Source organism: Manis pentadactyla, chromosome 4, assembly GCF_030020395.1.
Source record: "Manis pentadactyla isolate mManPen7 chromosome 4, mManPen7.hap1, whole genome shotgun sequence".
Classification (NCBI taxonomy): Eukaryota; Metazoa; Chordata; class Mammalia; order Pholidota; family Manidae; genus Manis; species Manis pentadactyla.
This window is the reverse complement of record NC_080022.1, coordinates 62419950-62437061: the sequence shown is the minus strand read 5'-3', so window position 1 is coordinate 62437061 and position 17112 is coordinate 62419950. Positions and strand designations below refer to the sequence as shown.

General features: G+C 37.5%; 1 protein-coding gene across 2 annotated transcripts in view; it reads right to left on the bottom strand.

Annotated features, from left to right (window-relative positions):
* The window catches only part of TNNI3K (TNNI3 interacting kinase), a 336780-nt gene that overhangs the window by 224340 nt on the left and 95328 nt on the right, over positions 1-17112 (bottom strand). For both annotated transcript variants that reach the window (XM_036890223.2, XM_036890222.2), the window contains exon 6: positions 109-207. In XM_036890223.2, coding sequence (XP_036746118.2) covers positions 109-207 — 99 coding nt within the window. The remainder of the gene's footprint in view (positions 1-108; positions 208-17112) is intronic.

Genomic DNA, 17112 nt, shown 5'->3' with positions numbered 1-17112 from the left:
TTCAAAGGATATCTTAAACATTCTTTCTTTGAATCCAGGACAGTTCAACACAAGCCTGGAGCTCTTAAGTGGCCCCCTAGCCTGGGGAAATCCTACTGTCAGACTTGCCTGTTCGTGCCCATAGTATGCTGCAATGTGCAGTGGAGTGAAGAAAACCGCATCTTGAACGTTGACATTCGCTCCATGTTGCAGTAGTACATCAGCAGCCTGGAAAAGAGAAAGAACCTGGTTAGGAGCTTCTTCTGGGCCAGCTGCTTATCAAAATTCATTTCAGCCACTATGTTCAATGCTTCTTCAGGAGTCACCCGGAGAAGAAACAGTTTCTTCCATATCTCTTCTCTGAATCCTCCAATGAGTTGCTTTTGCGTAGAAAATAAACACCAAATCTCTTACTCTGGCTTTCAGAAGTCCTCTCCATCTGATGGCATACTGTCTCATGCATTTCCCATTACTCTCATAAACACAATTGTATAGTCAAAATGCATTCCATTTTCTGCTCCAGTGAACATTTATTCACATTATTTCCTTAGTCAAATTTCCTCTTCTGTCCAATCTACAGATATTTTAACCCAAGCTAAATGCCAACTCCTCCAAGATTTCTTTGATTTCCTTCCCTTTGTTACCAAATGACTTACCAAAATTATCTTCTTACCCCTTAAAACATATATAACTTTCTTTCATGATGTTTAGAATATTTAAAAGTTTATATACATGCCTTATCTTCCCTACTAAAGAACTTTAAGAACAAAGTATTTATCAGATTCATTTTTACAATCCTACCCTACCATGTTGCTATGTAAATAGTAATCATTCAGTAAGGATTTGTTGAATGAATGAATGAGCAAGTGAAAAAAATGACCAGGAGCTTATTGGCCAACTGCCTTTATGGAAAGCCATTGATTGCCAACAAAACTACTGACCCTTCAGATTTATTCTCTTCCCAATGACCCACCCTTAAGTCTTTCTTCACTGAAAGATTGATTGGAATCATTTGTTCAGATGTGTTCATTTCATTGTGGATTTTCCTATGCACTGTCTACTCTTCATTTAGTCAAATAATATACATTTGGGAAAATTTTCAAGTCTTTTAGACTTAGTAGGAGAGGTGTCATGGGGAAGACAGTGTAGCACAGAGAAGACAAGTAGTGATTCTGTGGCATCTTACTACACTGATGGACAGTGACTACAATGGGGTATGGGGGAGAGACTCGATTATATGGGTGAATCATAGCAACCACATTGTTTTTCTTGCGAAACCTTCATAAGAGTGTGTATCAATGATACTTTAATAAAAAGCATTAAAAAAAGTCTTTTAGACTGAGAAAACAGAATGATGGGATCTAAGAGCTCAAGGGACAACACATCTTCTGTTCCTAAAAATTAATTGCCTCCTAAGTCATGTTTCCTTGCCAGTTTGAATCATAGCCCTTCAGAACTGGAGAGGGACCATGGAGTACATATCAAACCCTTATGTTTTAAAATGGAATAAATTGAGAATTAGGAGAATTAGGAAATTTCTCAAAGTTATGGAGCAAGTCAGCACTAGCAGGGAAGTGAATCTTTAGTCTTGTGTCAAGATTTGTTTCTGAGTGCTCTGTAGTTTTAAATAGTTTATTCATTCAGCCATCCATTTGTTCATCAACACAATTTACTGAGCATACATGAGCTAAATTTGTGTTATTTCACAGTCTTACAACTTATTCAATAACTGAAATAACATTAGAACTGATTGTAATTGTCATACAAAGAGATAAGGAATTCTTGTTGGAGCATGGGCAGTTTCTGGTGGATCCAAAACATAAGCAGGTGTATAGGCTTCTATACATTCCCATAACAATGCTTTGCTGAAATTTGGATATTGTTTACTAATCAACAGAATACACTATGTGTACAGTGAGTTGTTTTTCTAATAAAAAAAGTAACATTTACTAAGGGTATTTTCTGTGTCAGACCCTAAAGTAAGTGCATAAATGGTAACTCGAGTGTCCCTTGTTTTACCCCAAAACACAGAAAGATAAGTGCTGCTCTCACATTTTTAAAGGTGAAGACACTGAGCCTTTGGGAGGCTAGGTAACTTATTTGAGGTCAAACATGGTGTACAAGTTCTTACAGTTTTGGGGCAGTAAGGGGCAGAAGTGGAGTTCAAATCTAGGACTGTTTGACTACAAAGTTTCTTTCCATCAGGCCCCTCCTGTGACTTTGATCTCATTAACACTAACCTTTAAGTAAATGAACTAACTGACTCAGTCTGAGATAAGAGGAAGCTTTCTGTCAGGAAGCTCCAGATTCAGTGTGGAAATGAGTGCCAGAGCCATTTATATCAAGCGCTTGGTATCTTAGATTTTATATGCCTAGAAGTTCAGTCTCAGGAACCTTTAAAGGAGGTCACAAATGATGAAGGTAAATGAAGCTTTTTACGATTTCTCGTTTTAAATATAGCATAAAATAAAATAGACAGCATGAATTTTTATTATAAAAAGACTCTCAAATGTTAACATATAGAACCAATTTCTTAGGCATGGTTCCAGAACTTACTTTCATTCTAAAGGATAACAGCTCTTAGGCTTCACTAAATAGTCCAAAGCATATTTTTTCCTCCAAAGTTTGCACTTATCAAGTCATTGAGAAGGTCAGTCTTTTGGTTGAACATTCATTAATTATGAAGTGTTGGCCTTCTGAGAAACTGTCAAAATGTAAGTCTTAATGAAACCACACGGAGTGATTATTGAACTGTAGGCTTTATTTAGCTTGTTTTAAAATCCAAGAACAATTTAACCATTGAGAGAAATGTACATAGGAATTACCTAAATAATTTCACATGTTATTTGTATGGGTAGAATGCATTTATTGATTTTTTGTGATTTTTTTGAGTCATGATGGGAAGAGTATCTCCTAGTAATCTTACGGAAATATAACATGTTGTGATATATAAATATGCCTGTCATGTGGCTAAGACAAATGTACTCCTATTAACATTTAGGCTGGAACAGATATCTAGCAAGTCATTTTATCCATGCCTCCTCTACTCCAGAACCTGAATAGCTGGTAAATCAATGGCACATTCTTTCTACTACAGGAAGCCCCATAAATTCAGACTGAGTCTATTTTATTTACCACTATGCTAAATATATGACAAGCCTACAAATAATTGTTGAATTGGACTGTATTTCTAGTAAAAAAATAATTGGAATACATGTCTACCATCTGACATAAGGGAATTTTAACATTAACAATTTATATGATAGAAATTTTAAATAATTCAACTCAACAAACATTTACTGATCATTTATGTCAAATTAACGTTTAGCAAACCCCAAGTGCCTGTTTCTTGCCAAGAACTGTGATTAGAGTTTTATACACATTATCTCAGTGAGAGTTTTGCAGGACATAAAATTCTATTGCTTTAAAATTTTTTGAGAAAATATTTAGCTTTGATTTTTTTTCCCTCAAAAACATTAACAAAACTACTAGTGTAATTATAAACTAGAAACAAGTCATCACAGAAAGGGTATCTTAATAATCTTTAAACTCTTTAAGGATCATACTTAGGTTTATATAACTGACATATATCAGTATTATTATTATTATTAAAGGACCAAGAATCAAATATAGGCTAGTAACTTGGCACCTTTTATTGATTGAAGGATAAGCACCACAAAGTGCCTCTCATTAAGAGGTTGTTTGTTAAGCAGAGAAAATGGATCAGGAGTCTTTATTTTGAGAGTAAGAGTTTATTATATACATTACCCTTTACAGATATTTTTATTTACCAGTTGACTTCCAAAAAAACTCAAGTGGAGTCCCTTCAATTTCCAGGTTGTAATTTAAATGTCTATCTGCACATTCTGCTCTTTCCTCCTAGAAAGCCTCCCTTCTTTTTCTCTGCCTGCCACATACCCAGTCTCAAGGCCAAGTTCAGTTCCCACGTTCTCTATCAGAAGTTCCTAAGAATTACTTTATTAATCATAGATGATCATTTCTTTCTCTGAATGATTATACTACTCATCCTTAAAACCTAATCTTTCCATTATTTATCACTGTGGGTAAACTACTATGATGTGAAAATTAAGCCTTTTTTTAATGTTCTAAACTTACATCAATGAAGTGTAAGAAGTCTTGGTTTCACATAAAAGAACTTTTTACCTGAGGCACTGGAATTTAATCCTTCTAACTAAAATAGCCAGACCTAATCATTTAAAATTCCAGAGATGCTAAAACTAATGCATGTAAGAGCAAAGGCCCCAACTGTCCTTGCTTGCTGAATGTTTCACCTACAGTATGACTTTACTTATTTGACTTGATCACATTTAATTACCCCACTATACTTCATGTATGAAAGTTGTTGATAGAGATGAAGAAGAAAAAAATTACCATATCAAGAAGACCTAAATGTCCCATGGAGAAGAAAGAATAAGGTGAATTCTAGATGGGATAAAATGGCAATCAATCTCAGTTGAAATTGTCAAAATTAAATAGAGTGTCTTATACTTAGTAGATCTTCAATAAATATCTACACTTTGAAATTAAATTTTTTCTTTGCTCTAAGTGATATGTCATTTTCTATGTCTTCTTTGGAGTCTTCCTCAAATTTATGCTTACACCAATATTTTCCTTAGGTTTTTTTTTTTTTTTTTTATTGAAGGGTAGTTGATAACAGTATTGCATTACATTAGTTTCAGGTGTACAACACAGTGATTCAACATTTATATACATGATAATTCTAGCTACCAGCTATCACCATACCAAGTTGTTACAATATTTTGACTATATTCCTTATGCTATACATTACATCCCAGTTACTTATTTATTTTACAATTGGAAGTGTGTTTATATATATATATATATATACATATATATATATATATGTATATATATATATATTTTGTGAGGGCATCTCTCATATTTGTTGATCAAATAGTTGTTAACCACAATAAATTTCTGTATAGGGGGGTCAATACTCAATGCACAATCATTAATCCATCCCAAGCCTAATTTTCGTCAGTCTCCAATTTTCTGATGCATAACGAACAAATTATTACATGGAGTACAAATTCTTACATAGTGAATAAGTTACATGGTGAACAGTGCAAGGGCAGTCATCACAGAAGCTTTCGGTTTTGTTCATGCATTATGAACTATACACAGTCAGTTCAAATATGAATATTCATTTGATTTTTAAACTTGATTTATATGTAGATACCGCATTTCTCTATTATTATTATTTTTAATAAAATGCTGAAGTGGTAGGTAGATACGAGATAAAGGTAGAAAACAGAGTTTAGTGTTGTAAGAGAGCAAATGTAAATGATCAGGTGTGTGCCTGTAGACTATGTGTTAATCCGAGCTAGACGAGGGCAATAAACATCCATGTATGCTGAAGATTTCTCTCAGAACATGAGGGGGGAGGTTCTAAGCCTCACCTCTGCTGCTCCCCATTTTCTCACCTGATGGCCCCCTGCGACTGTGCCTGTCTTAGGTTGTTCCTCCCTTGAGGAATCTTACCCGTCTCTGGCTAACCAGTCATCTTCCGGGGCCATACAGGGAAATGTTAAGTTGGTAAGTGAGAGAGAAGCCTTATTGTTTGAAAAGGTTAGCTTTTTACTTCTTTGCATATTTATGTCCTGTGGCTTCTATGCCCAGCATTTGTCTTGAGGTGTCTTTACCACTTGGAAGAATTATGATACTCGGTAAATTCGACATGTGGCACGAGTTCTATTTAAAGGTTGTGATTAGGTAGGAAGAAGAAAAGCTATAGAAGTAGCAGGCAGAAGAAAACCTGGGAAGATTGATTATTTCTTTGACATATCTTCTTGTAGAGTAACTTCAGCATGGATAGGTTTTAAACTACTAATTAAATTGTGCACACACATTAACATAATAGGAATATAGTTACCTAACCAAAGCATACCTGTAATTACCAGCCATCTCCAGTGAAACCAAGAAAACCAGTTAGGCACCTTAGGCATTTGTGAAAACTTATCTATGATATGGTGGATATTGTCCGACTGAACTTAAACAGTCTGAGAGAATTCAGATAAACTAGAACAACCCATTCCTGGGGACTGTTCATATCCCATATGTTCTTTTAACGATAAATAGTCTGTGGTTGTAAGATTTTGGAGTGCTACAATTTGCACTTCTCCTAATTCTTGGTTGAGTTCCAAAAGTATAGATCCAGTCCAATTTTTTGTTTTACTGTATGCACAGGGCAGCTTAGATATCTCCTTCATCATTCCCATGGCAAGTCCAGGAACTGGTGGGATGAGTGCATCTACGTCTGTGACAGTGCGTGGATCTTTGTTGGAGTTTTTTTTTTGCTGATCATCTTCTGTCATGAGTCTTCCCGAGAGTGCTGATGTTTGAAGTTCTTTTTCATATCATATCTTAGTTCATTTTCGGGGTAGCCAAATTAGGCTTTGATCCTCTGTATAAACACAAACAGACCCTTTGCCTACACTTTTATATGCCCTTTATATCATTGTGTAGAACTCATTAGAGGTCACCACATAGGAACTGCATTTTTTTTTTTTTAAATCATTAATCTACACTTACATGAAGAATACTTTGTTTATTCTCTCCCCTATACCAGGTCCCCCCTATATACTCCTTTACAGTCACTGTCCATCGGCGTAGCAAACTGTTGTAGAATCACTACTTGTCTTCTCTGTGTTGTACAGCCCTCCCCTTTCTCCCACCCCGCTATGGATGCTAATCTTAATACCCCTTTTTTCTGCCCCCCCTTATCCCTACCTACCCACCCATCCTCCCCAGTCCCTTTCCCTTTGGTACCTGTTAGTCCATTCTTGAGTTCTGTGATTCTGTTGCTGTTTTGTTCCTTCAGTTTTTCCTTTGTTCTTATATTCCACAGATGAGTGAAATCATTTGGTATTTCTCTTTCTCTGCTTGGCTTGTTTCACTGAGCATAATACCCTCCAGCTCCATCCATGTTGCTGCAAATGGTTGGATTTGCCCTTTTCTTATGGCTGAGTAGTATTCCATTGTGTATATGTACCACATCTTCTTTATCCATTCATCTATCGATGGACATTTAGGTTGCTTCCAATTCTTGGCTATTGTAAATAGTGCTGCGATAAACATAGGGGTACATTGGTCATTCTCATACTTGATTGCTGCATTCTTAGGGTAAATTCCTAGGAGTGCAATTCCTGGGTCAAATGGTATGTCTGTTTTGAGCATTTTGATATACCTCCATACTGCTTTCCACAATGGTTGAACAAGTTTACATTCCCACCAGCAGTGTAGGAGGGTTCCCCTTTCTCCACAGCCTCGCCAACATTTGTTGTTGTTTGTCTTTTGGATGGCAGCCATCCTTACTGGTGTGAGGTGATACCTCATTGTAGTTTTAATTTGCATTTCTCTGATAATTAGCGATGTGGAGCATCTTTTCATGTGTCTGTTGGCCATCTGTATTTCTTTTTTGGAGAACCGTCTGCTCAGTTCCTTTGCCCATTTTTTAATTGGGTTATTTGTTTTTTGTTTGTTGAGGCGTGAGAGCTCTTTATATATTCTGGACATCAAGCCTTTATCGGATGTGTCATTTTCAAAGATATTCTCCCATACTGTAGGGTTCCTTTTTGTTCTATTGACGGTGTCTTTTGCTGTACAGAAGCTTTTCAGCTTGATATAGTCCCACTTGTTCATTTTTACTGTTGTTTCCCTTGCCCGGGGAGATATGTTCATAGAGATAACACTCATGTTTATGTCTAAGAGGTTTCTACCTATGTTTTCTTCCAAGAGTTTAATGGTTTCGTGACTTACATTAAGGTCTTTGATCCATTTTGAGTTTACTTTTGTATATGGGGTTAGACAATGGTCCAGTTTCATTCTCCTACATGTAGCTGTCCAGTTTTGCCAGCACCATCTGTTGAAGAGACTGTCATTTCGCCATTGTATGTCCATGGCTCCTTTATCAAATATTAATTGGCCATATATGTCTGGGTTAATGTCTGGATTGTCTAGTCTGTTCCATTGGTCTGTGGCTCTGTTCTTGTGCCAGTAACAAATTGTCTTGATAACTATGGCTTTATAATAGAGCTTGAAGTTGGGGAGTGAGATCCCCCCTACTTTATTCTTCTTTCTCAGGACTGCTTTGGCTATTCGGGGACTTTGGTGGTTCCATATGAATTTTTGAATTATTTGTTCCAGTTCATTGAAGAATGTTGCTGGTAGTTTCATAGGGATTGCATCAAATCTGTATATTGCTTTGGGCAGGATGGCCATTTTGACGATATTAATTCTTCCTAGCGATGAGCATGGGATGCGTTTCCATCTGTTAGTGTCCCCTTTAATTTCTTTTAAGAGTGACTTGTAGTTTTCAGAATATAAGTCTTTCACTTCTTTGGTTAGGTTTATTCCTAGGTATTTTTTTTTTTTGATGCAATTGTGAATGGAGTTGTTTTCCTGATTTCTCTTTCTGTTGGTTCATTGTTGGTATATAGGAAAGCCACAGATTTCTGTGTGTTGATTTTGTATCCTGCAACTTTGCTGTATTCCGATATCAGTTCTAGTAGTTCTGGGGTGGAGTCTTTAGGGTTTTTTATGTACAGTATCATGTCATCTGCAAATAGTGACAGTTTGACTTCTTCTTTGCCAATCTGGATTCCTTGTATTTTTTTGTTTTGTCTGATTGCCGTGGCTAGGACCTCCAGTACTATGTTAAATAACAGTGGGGAGAGTGGGCATCCCTGTCTAGTTCCTGATCTCAGAGGAAATGCTTTCAGCTTCTCGCTGTTCAATATAATGTTGGCTGTGGGTTTATCATAGATGGCCTTTATTATGTTGAGGTACTTGCCCTCTATTCCCATATTGCTGAGAGTTTTTATCATGAATGGATGTTGAACTTTGTCAAATGCTTTTTCAGCATCTATGGAGATGATCATGTGGTTTTTGTCTTTCTTTTTGTTGATGTGGTGGATGATATTGATGGACTTTCGAATGTTGTGCCATCCTTGCATCCCTGGGATGAATCCCACTTGGTCATGGTGTATGATGGTTTTGATGTATTTTTGAATTCGGTTTGCTAAAATTTTGTTGAGTATTTTTGCGTCTTCGTTCATAAGGGATATTGGTCTGTAGTTTTCTTTTTTGGTGGTGTCTTTGCCTGGTTTTGGTATTAGGGTGATGTTAGCTTCATAGAATGAGTTTGGGAGTATCCCCTCCTCTTCTATTTTTTGGAGAACTTTAAGGAGAATAGGTATTATGTCTTCCCTGTATGTCTGATAAAATTCCGAGGTGAATCCATCTGGCCCAGGGGTTTTGTTCTTCGGTAGTTTTTTGATTACCGCTTCAGTTTCGTTGCTGGTAATTGGTCTGTTTAGATTTTCTGTTTCTTTCTGGGTCAGTCTTGGAAGGTTGTATTTTTCTAGGAAGTTGTCCATTTCTCCTAGGTTTCCCAGCTTGTTAGCATATAGGTTTTCATAGTATTCTCTAATAATTCTTTGTATTTCTGTGGGGTCTGTCATGATTTTTCCTTTCTCGTTTCTGATACTGTTGATTTGTGTTGACTCTCTTTTCCTCTTAATAAGTCTGGCTAGAGGCTTATCTATTTTGTTTATTTTCTTGGAGAAACAGCTCTTGGTTTCATTGATTTTTGCTATTGTTTTATTCTTCTCAATTTTATTTATTTCTTGTCTGATCTTTATTATGTCCTTCCTTCTGCTGACCTTGGGACTCATTTGTTCTTCTTTTTCCAATTTCCATAATTGCTACATTAGACCATTCATTTGGGATTGTTCTTCCTTTTTTAAATATGCTTGGATTGCTATATACTTTCCTCTCAAGACTGCTTTTGCTGTGTCCCACAGTAGTTGGGGCTTTGTGTTGTTGTTGTCGTTTTTTTCTATATATTGCTGGATCTCCATTTTGATTTGGTCATTGATCCATTGATTATTTAGGAGCGTGTTGTTAAGCCTCCATGTGTTTGTGAGCCTTTTTGCTTTCTTTGTACAGTTTATTTCTAGTTTTATGCCTTTGTGGTCTGAAAAGCTGGTTGGTAGGATTTCAATCTTTTGGAACTTACTGAGGCTCTTTTTGTGGTCTAGTATGTGGTCTATTCTGGAGAATGCTCCATGTGCACTTGAGAAGAATGTGTATCCTGTTGCTTTTGGATGTAGAGTTCTGTAGATGTCTATTAGGTCCATCTGTTCTAGTGTGTTGTTCAGTGCCTCTGTGTCCTTACTTATTTTCTGTCTGGTGGATCTGTCCTTTGGAGTGAGTGGTGTGTTGAAGTCTCCTAGAATGAATGCATTGCATTCTATTTCCTCCTTTAGTTCTATTAATATTTGTTTCAGGTATGTTGGTGCTCCTGTATTGGGTACATATATATTTATAATGGTTATATCCTCTTGATGGACTGAGCCCTTTATCATTATGTAATGTCCTTCTTTGTCTTTTGTTACTTTCTTTATTTTGAAGTCTGTTTTGTCTGATACCAGAATTGCAACACCTGCTTTCTTCTCTCTGTTGTTTGCTTGAAATATCTTTTTCCATCCCTTGACTTTAAGTCTGTGTGCTTCTTTGAGTTTGAGGTGAGTCTCTTGTAAGCAGCATATGGATGGATCTTGCTTTTTTATCCATTCTATTGCTCTGTGTCTTTTGATTGGTGCATTCAGTCCATTTACATTAAGGGTGATTATTGAAAGGTATGAATTTATTGCCATAGCAGGCTTTAAGTTTGTGGTTACCAAAGGTTTAGGGTTAGCTTCTTTACTATCTTACTGTCTAACTTAACTCGCTTCTTGAGCTATTATAAACACAGTCTGATGATTCTTTATTTCTCTCCCTTCTTATTCCTCCTCCTCCCTTCTTCATATGTTGGGTGTTTTGTTGTGTGCTCTTTTTAGGAGTGCTCCCATCTAGAGCAGTCCCTGTAGGATGCCCTGTAGAGGTGGTTTGTGGGAGGCAAATTCCCTCAACTTTTGCTTGTCTGGGAATTGTTTAATCCCTCCTTCATATTTAAATGATATTCATGCTGGATACAGTAGTCTTGGTTCGAGGCCCTTCTGTTTCATTGCATTAAGTATATCATGCCATTCTCTTCTGGCCTGTAGGGTTTCTGTTGAGAAGTCTGATGATAGCCTGATGGGTTTTCCTTTGTAGGTAACCTTTTTTTTCTCTCTGGCTGCCTGTAATACTTTGTCCTTGTCTTTGATCTTTGCCATTTTAATTATTATGTGTCTTGGTGTTGCCCTCCTTGGATCCCTTGTCATGGGAGTTCTGTGTACCTCTGTGGTCTGAGAGGCCATTTCTTCCCCTAGTTTGGGGAAATTTTCAGCAATTATTTCTTCAAAGACATTTTATATCCCCTTTTCTCTCTCTACTTCTTCTGGAATACCTATGATTCTTATATTGTTCCTTTTCATTTGGTCACTCAGCTCTCTTAAAATTCTTTCATTCCTGGAGATCCTTTTATCTCTCTCTGCATCAGCTTCTCTGCGTTCCTGTTCTCTGTTTTGTAGTCCATTAATGGTCTCTTGCATCTCGTCCATTCTGTTTTGAAGTCCTTCCAGAGCTTGTTTTATTTCTGAATTCTCCTTCCTTAGTTCTTGCATATTTCTCTGCAAGTCCATCAGCATGTTTATGACTTTTGTTTTGAATTCTTTTTCAGGAAGACTGGCTAAATCTATCTCCCCAGATTCCTTCTCAGGGGAAGATGTAGCAGATGCTGAAGCTGTCTGGGTTAATCTTGTCTGGATCATATTTTTTTGCCTTTTCATGTTGACAGGTGCTATTGACTGTCAGCTGGGAGGGCCAAAATTTTCACTTGCTACTGGCCTTTCTTTACTGGGACAACTGCGACCCCTAGTGGCTTGTGTTGGGTAATTGCGGGTAGACTGGGTCTTTGTGTCTTGCCTGGCCGGAAGGGAGAAATTTCCCTTTCTCTGGGCGGAATTTGTCTCAGGCTGCTTCTCTGCTTTCGCAGCGCCCGGTGGTGTAATGGATGGGGGAGCTGCTTGACTGTTTGTCTCCGTGAGGGGTCTCAGAGCTGTTGCCCAGGGGGTTAGTGCGTCCGGTTTTCCCTGTAGTTTCCAGCTGCTGTACTGTGACCTGGGTTGTTTCCATCAAGCTGTTAAGTCCCTGTCCCTTTAAGACTTTCAAAAAGCCCCCGCTTTTCTTTGTCACAGGGGCATCAGCTTCGGCACCCGCTCAGAGGTCTTACTCCCTGTTCCCCCAGTATCCAAGGTCCCCTGGGCACGTACTGTGTGTGCGCTCTGGCCCGGATGGCTGGGGCTGGGTGCTCGGCAGTCCTGGGCTCCGTCTCCCTCCCGCTCTGCCTATTCTTCTCCCGCCGGGAGCTGGGGGGAGGGGCGCTCGGGTCCCGCAGGGCCAGGGCTTGTATCTTACCCCTTTCACCAGTCGCTGGGTTCTCGCTGGTGTAGCTGCAGTCTGGCCACTGTCCTGCATCTTCTGGTCTCTCTTTTAGGGCTAGTTGTGTTTGTTGTATTTTCAAAAGTATATATGTTTTTGGAAGGAGATTCCCACTGTCCTACTCACGCCGCCATGTTGGCTCTGCCGACCTTAGGTTTTATAGTTTGTTTTAAGCCACAATTTTCTCTTCTGTTTGTCTTTATATAACCTTTATCTAATCTAATTATTGAGACTTATATAGGTAGAACCATGAGGTTATACTGGGATAATACTCATTTCCATGTAATGGGAAAACTGTACTTGCAAAGTTTTAGAGGAAAATATTTTCTAAAACTTATGCTCCATGAATTCAAAATGATCCCAAGGGCATTAATATTCAAGTTGACTTAGATTTGATATTTTCAAATTATTTCCAGTTCTAACTTTTAAAAACTAGTTCTCAATTGTGACTCCTTGAACTATTGTCCTCTCTCCTATGTTTTACTGACAATCATCTTTGAAGAGCAGTCTATACCTTTTGTCCAAATTTCCTCATCTCCTACTCACTCCTCAGCCCACTACAATCTAGTTTTAGACCTCACCACTTCAGAGAAATTCCTCTGAAAAAACTACATCAAAGGCCTCCTAATTGCCCATTCCAATGGATACTTTTTGATCTTTTCCTTATTTTAATATTTCTACAGCATTTGTTCTCAGTTGCCAGCTCCTGAAGACCCCATCCTCCTTTAGATTGACATCATGAGTTTGAATTTGCTCCCTATCTTGCTAACTTCATATTATTCCTCTATGGAATTGACTTTCTCTGTTCATTTCTTAAGTTCTTTTTCCTCACTGGCACTTGTGTTTCCTTTCAACCTCTTTTGCTTTAATTCTCTTGTATTGATTAAATTAATACAAGCAAAAAAAATGTGGCACAATGCTTGGAACATAAAGGTAAGTGTTCATTAAGTGGCAGTTTAGTTATTAGGTATCTTCTCTACACATTTCCTGGTTGATTACATTTACTGCCACTTACAACTGTTGCTGCGGTCACTACTACTACTACGACTACCACACACACACACACACACATACACACTCCTCTCTCCAGTAGCATGTGTTTTTCCTAGACTTGCTCCAAAACAGGGCCTACCTCGTTTGGCACCTAAGAGTCCTTGTATGTATGTCCAACTCTATTTCCAAACCTCTTTTACCCTGTGTTATTGCAATTCCCTGCATTGCTCTCATCTTTATCACTTGCCCTTTGATTCTTCTTAATGTGAATGAAGAATTAGAAGGTGAAGGGAACAATTATTACATTTTATTTTTTATTTTTATTTATTTATTTTGCTATAATTAATGTACAATTACATGAACAACATTATGGTTACTAGACTCCCCCTATTATCAAGTCCTCCACCACATATCCCATTACAGTCACTGTCCATAAGTGTAGTAAGATGCTATAGAACCATTACTTGTCTTCTCTGTGTTACACTGCCTTCCCCGTGTCCCCCCTCTACTACATTATATGTATTAATCGTGATGTGCCCTTTTCCCCCTTATCCCTCTCTTCCTACCCATCCTCCCCAATCCCTTTTCCTTTGGTAACTGTTAGTTCATTCTTGGATTCTGTGAGTCTGCTGCTGTTTTGTTCCTTCAGTTTTTGCTTGGTTCTTATCCTCCACAGATGAGTGAAATCATTTGAGACTTGTCTTTCTCCACCTGACTTATTTCACTGAGCATAATACCCTCTAGCTCCATTCATGTTGTTGCAAATGGTAGGATTTATTTCTTTTAATGGCTGAATAGTATTCCATTGTGTATATGTACCACCTCTTCTTTATCCATTCATCTACTGATGGACACTTAGGTTGTTTCCATTTCTTGGTTACTGTAAATAGTGCTGTGATAAACATAGGGGTGCACATGTATTTTTCAAACTGGGCTCCTGCATTCTTAGGGTAAATTCCTAGGAGGGGAATTCCTGGTCAAATGGTATTTATAATTTTGAGTTTTTTGAGGAACCTCCATACTGCTTTCCACAATGGTTAAACTAGTTTACGTTCCCACCAGCAGTGTAGGAGGGTTCCACTTTCTCCACATCCTTGACAACATTTGTTGTTGTTTGTCTTTTGGATGTTGGCGATCCTTACTGGTTTGAGGTGATATCTCGTTGTGGTTTTAATATGCATTTCTCTGATGACTGGTGATGTGGAGCATCTTTTCATGTGCCTGTTGGCCATCTGAATTTCTTCTTTGGAGAAGTGTCTATTCAGCTACTCTGCTCATTTTTTAATTGGATTATTTGCTTTTTGTTTGTTGAGGCATGTGAGCTCTTTATATAATTTGGATGTCAACCCCTTATCGGATATGTCATTTATGAATATATTCTCCCATACTGTAGGAAGTCTATTTGATCTACTGATGATGTCCTTGCTGTATAGAAGCTTTTTAGTTTGATATAGTCCCACTTGCTCATTTTTGCTTTTGTTTCCCTTGCACAAGGAGAGGGAGATATGTTCATGAAGAAGTTGCTCATTTTTATGTCCAAGAGATTTTTGCCTATGTTTTTTTCTAATAGTTTTATGGTTTTATGACTTACATTCAGGTCTTTGATTCATTTTGAGTTTACTTTTGTGTATGGAGTTAGACAATAATTCAGTTTCATTCTCTTACATGTAGCTGTCCAGTTTTGTCAACACCAGCTGTTGAAGAGGCTGTTATTTCCCCATTGTATGTCCATGGCTACTTTATCATATATCAATTCACCATATATGCTTGGATTTATATCTGGGCTTTCTAGTCTGTTTCCCTGGTCTATGGGTCTGTTCTTGTGCCAGTACCAAATTATCTTGATTACTGTGGTTTTGTAGTAGGGGTTGAAGTCAGGGAGTGTAATTCCCCCATTTTATTTTTCCTTCTCAGGATTGCTTTGGCTATTCGGGGTCTTTTGTGGTTCCATATGAATTTTAGAATGATTTTCTCTAGTTCATTGAAGAATGCTGTTGGTAATTTGATAGGGATTGCATTGAATCTGTACATTGCTTCAGGCAGGATGTCCATTTTGACAATATTAATTCTTCCTATCCATGAGCACTGGATGGGTTTCCATTGATTGGTTTCTTCTTTAATTTCTCTCATGAGTGTCATGTAGTTTTCAGAGTGTAGGTCTTTTACTTCCTTGGTTAGGTTTATTCCTAGGTATTTTATTCTTTTTGCTGCAGTTGTGAGTGGAATTGTTTCTCTGAATTCTCTTTCTGCTAGTTTATTGTTAGTGTACAGGAATGCCACAGATTTCTGTGTTTTAATTTTGTATCCTTCAACTTTGTTGAATTCATATATTAGATGAAGTACTTTTGGAATAGATTCTTTAGGGATTTTTATATGCAATTTCATGTCATCTGCAAAGAGTAAGTGTGACTTCTTCCTTACCAGTCTGGATGCCTTTAATTTCTTTGTGTTTTCTGATTGTCATGACTAGGACCTCCAGTTCTATGTTGAATAAAAGTGGGGAGAGTGGGCATCCCTGCCATGTTCCCGATCTTAGGCAAAAAGCTTTCAGCTTCTCACTGTTAAGTATAATGTTGGCTGTGGGTTTTTCATAGATGGCCTTTATTATGTTGAGGTACTTGCCCTCTATACCCCTTTTCTTGAGAGTTTTTATCATGGATGGATGTTGAAATTTGTCAAATACTTTTTCAGCATCTATGGAGATGATCATGTGGTTTTTGTCTGTCTTTTTGTTGATGTGGTGGATGATGTTGATGGATTTTCGAATGTTGTACCATCCTTGCATCCCTGGGATGAATCGCACTTGATCATGGTGTATGATCCTCTTGATGTATTTTTGAATTCAGTTTGCTCATAGTTTGTTGAGTTTTTTTGCATCTATGTTCATCAGGGATATTAGTCTGTAATTTTCTTTTTTTTGTGGTGTCTTTGCCTGGTTTTGGTTTTAGAGTGATATTTGCCTTGTAGAATGAGTTTGGGAGTCTTCCCTCCTCTCTTACTTTTTGGAAAACTTTAAGGAGGATGAGTATTAGGTCTCCACTAAATATTTGATAAAATTCAGCAGTGAAACCATCTGATCCAGGTGTTTTGTTCTTAGGTAGTTTTTAGATTACTAATTCAATTTCCTTGCTGATAATTGGTCTATTCAGATTTTCTGTTTCATCCTGGGTCAGCCTTGGAAGGCTGTATTTTTCTAGAAAGTTGTGTGTTTCTTCTAGGTTATCCAGTTTGTTACCATATAATTTTTCATAGTATTCTCTCATAATTGTTTGTATTTCTGTGGTGTCCGTAGTCATTTTTCCTTTCCCATTTCTGATTCTGTTTATGTGTGTAGACTCTCTTTTTTTCTTGCTAAGTCTGGCTAGGGGTTTATCTGTTTTGTTTATTTTTTCAAAGAATCAGCTCTTGCTTTCATTGATTGTTTCTATTGCTTTATTCTTCTGGATTTTATTTATTTCTGCTCTAATCTTTATTGTGTCCCTCATTCTGCTGACTTTGGGCCTCATTTGTTCCTCCTTTTCTAGTTTCATTAATTGTGAATTTAGACTGTTTATTTGGGATTGTTCTTCTTTCCTGATGTAGGCTCGTATTGCAGTATAATTACCACTTAGCAGGGCCTTCACTGTGTCCCACAGATTTTTGTGGTGTTGAATTATTGTTGTCATTTGTCTCCATATATTGCTTGATCTGTGTTTTTATTTGGTCTTTGATCCATTGATTATTAGGAGCATG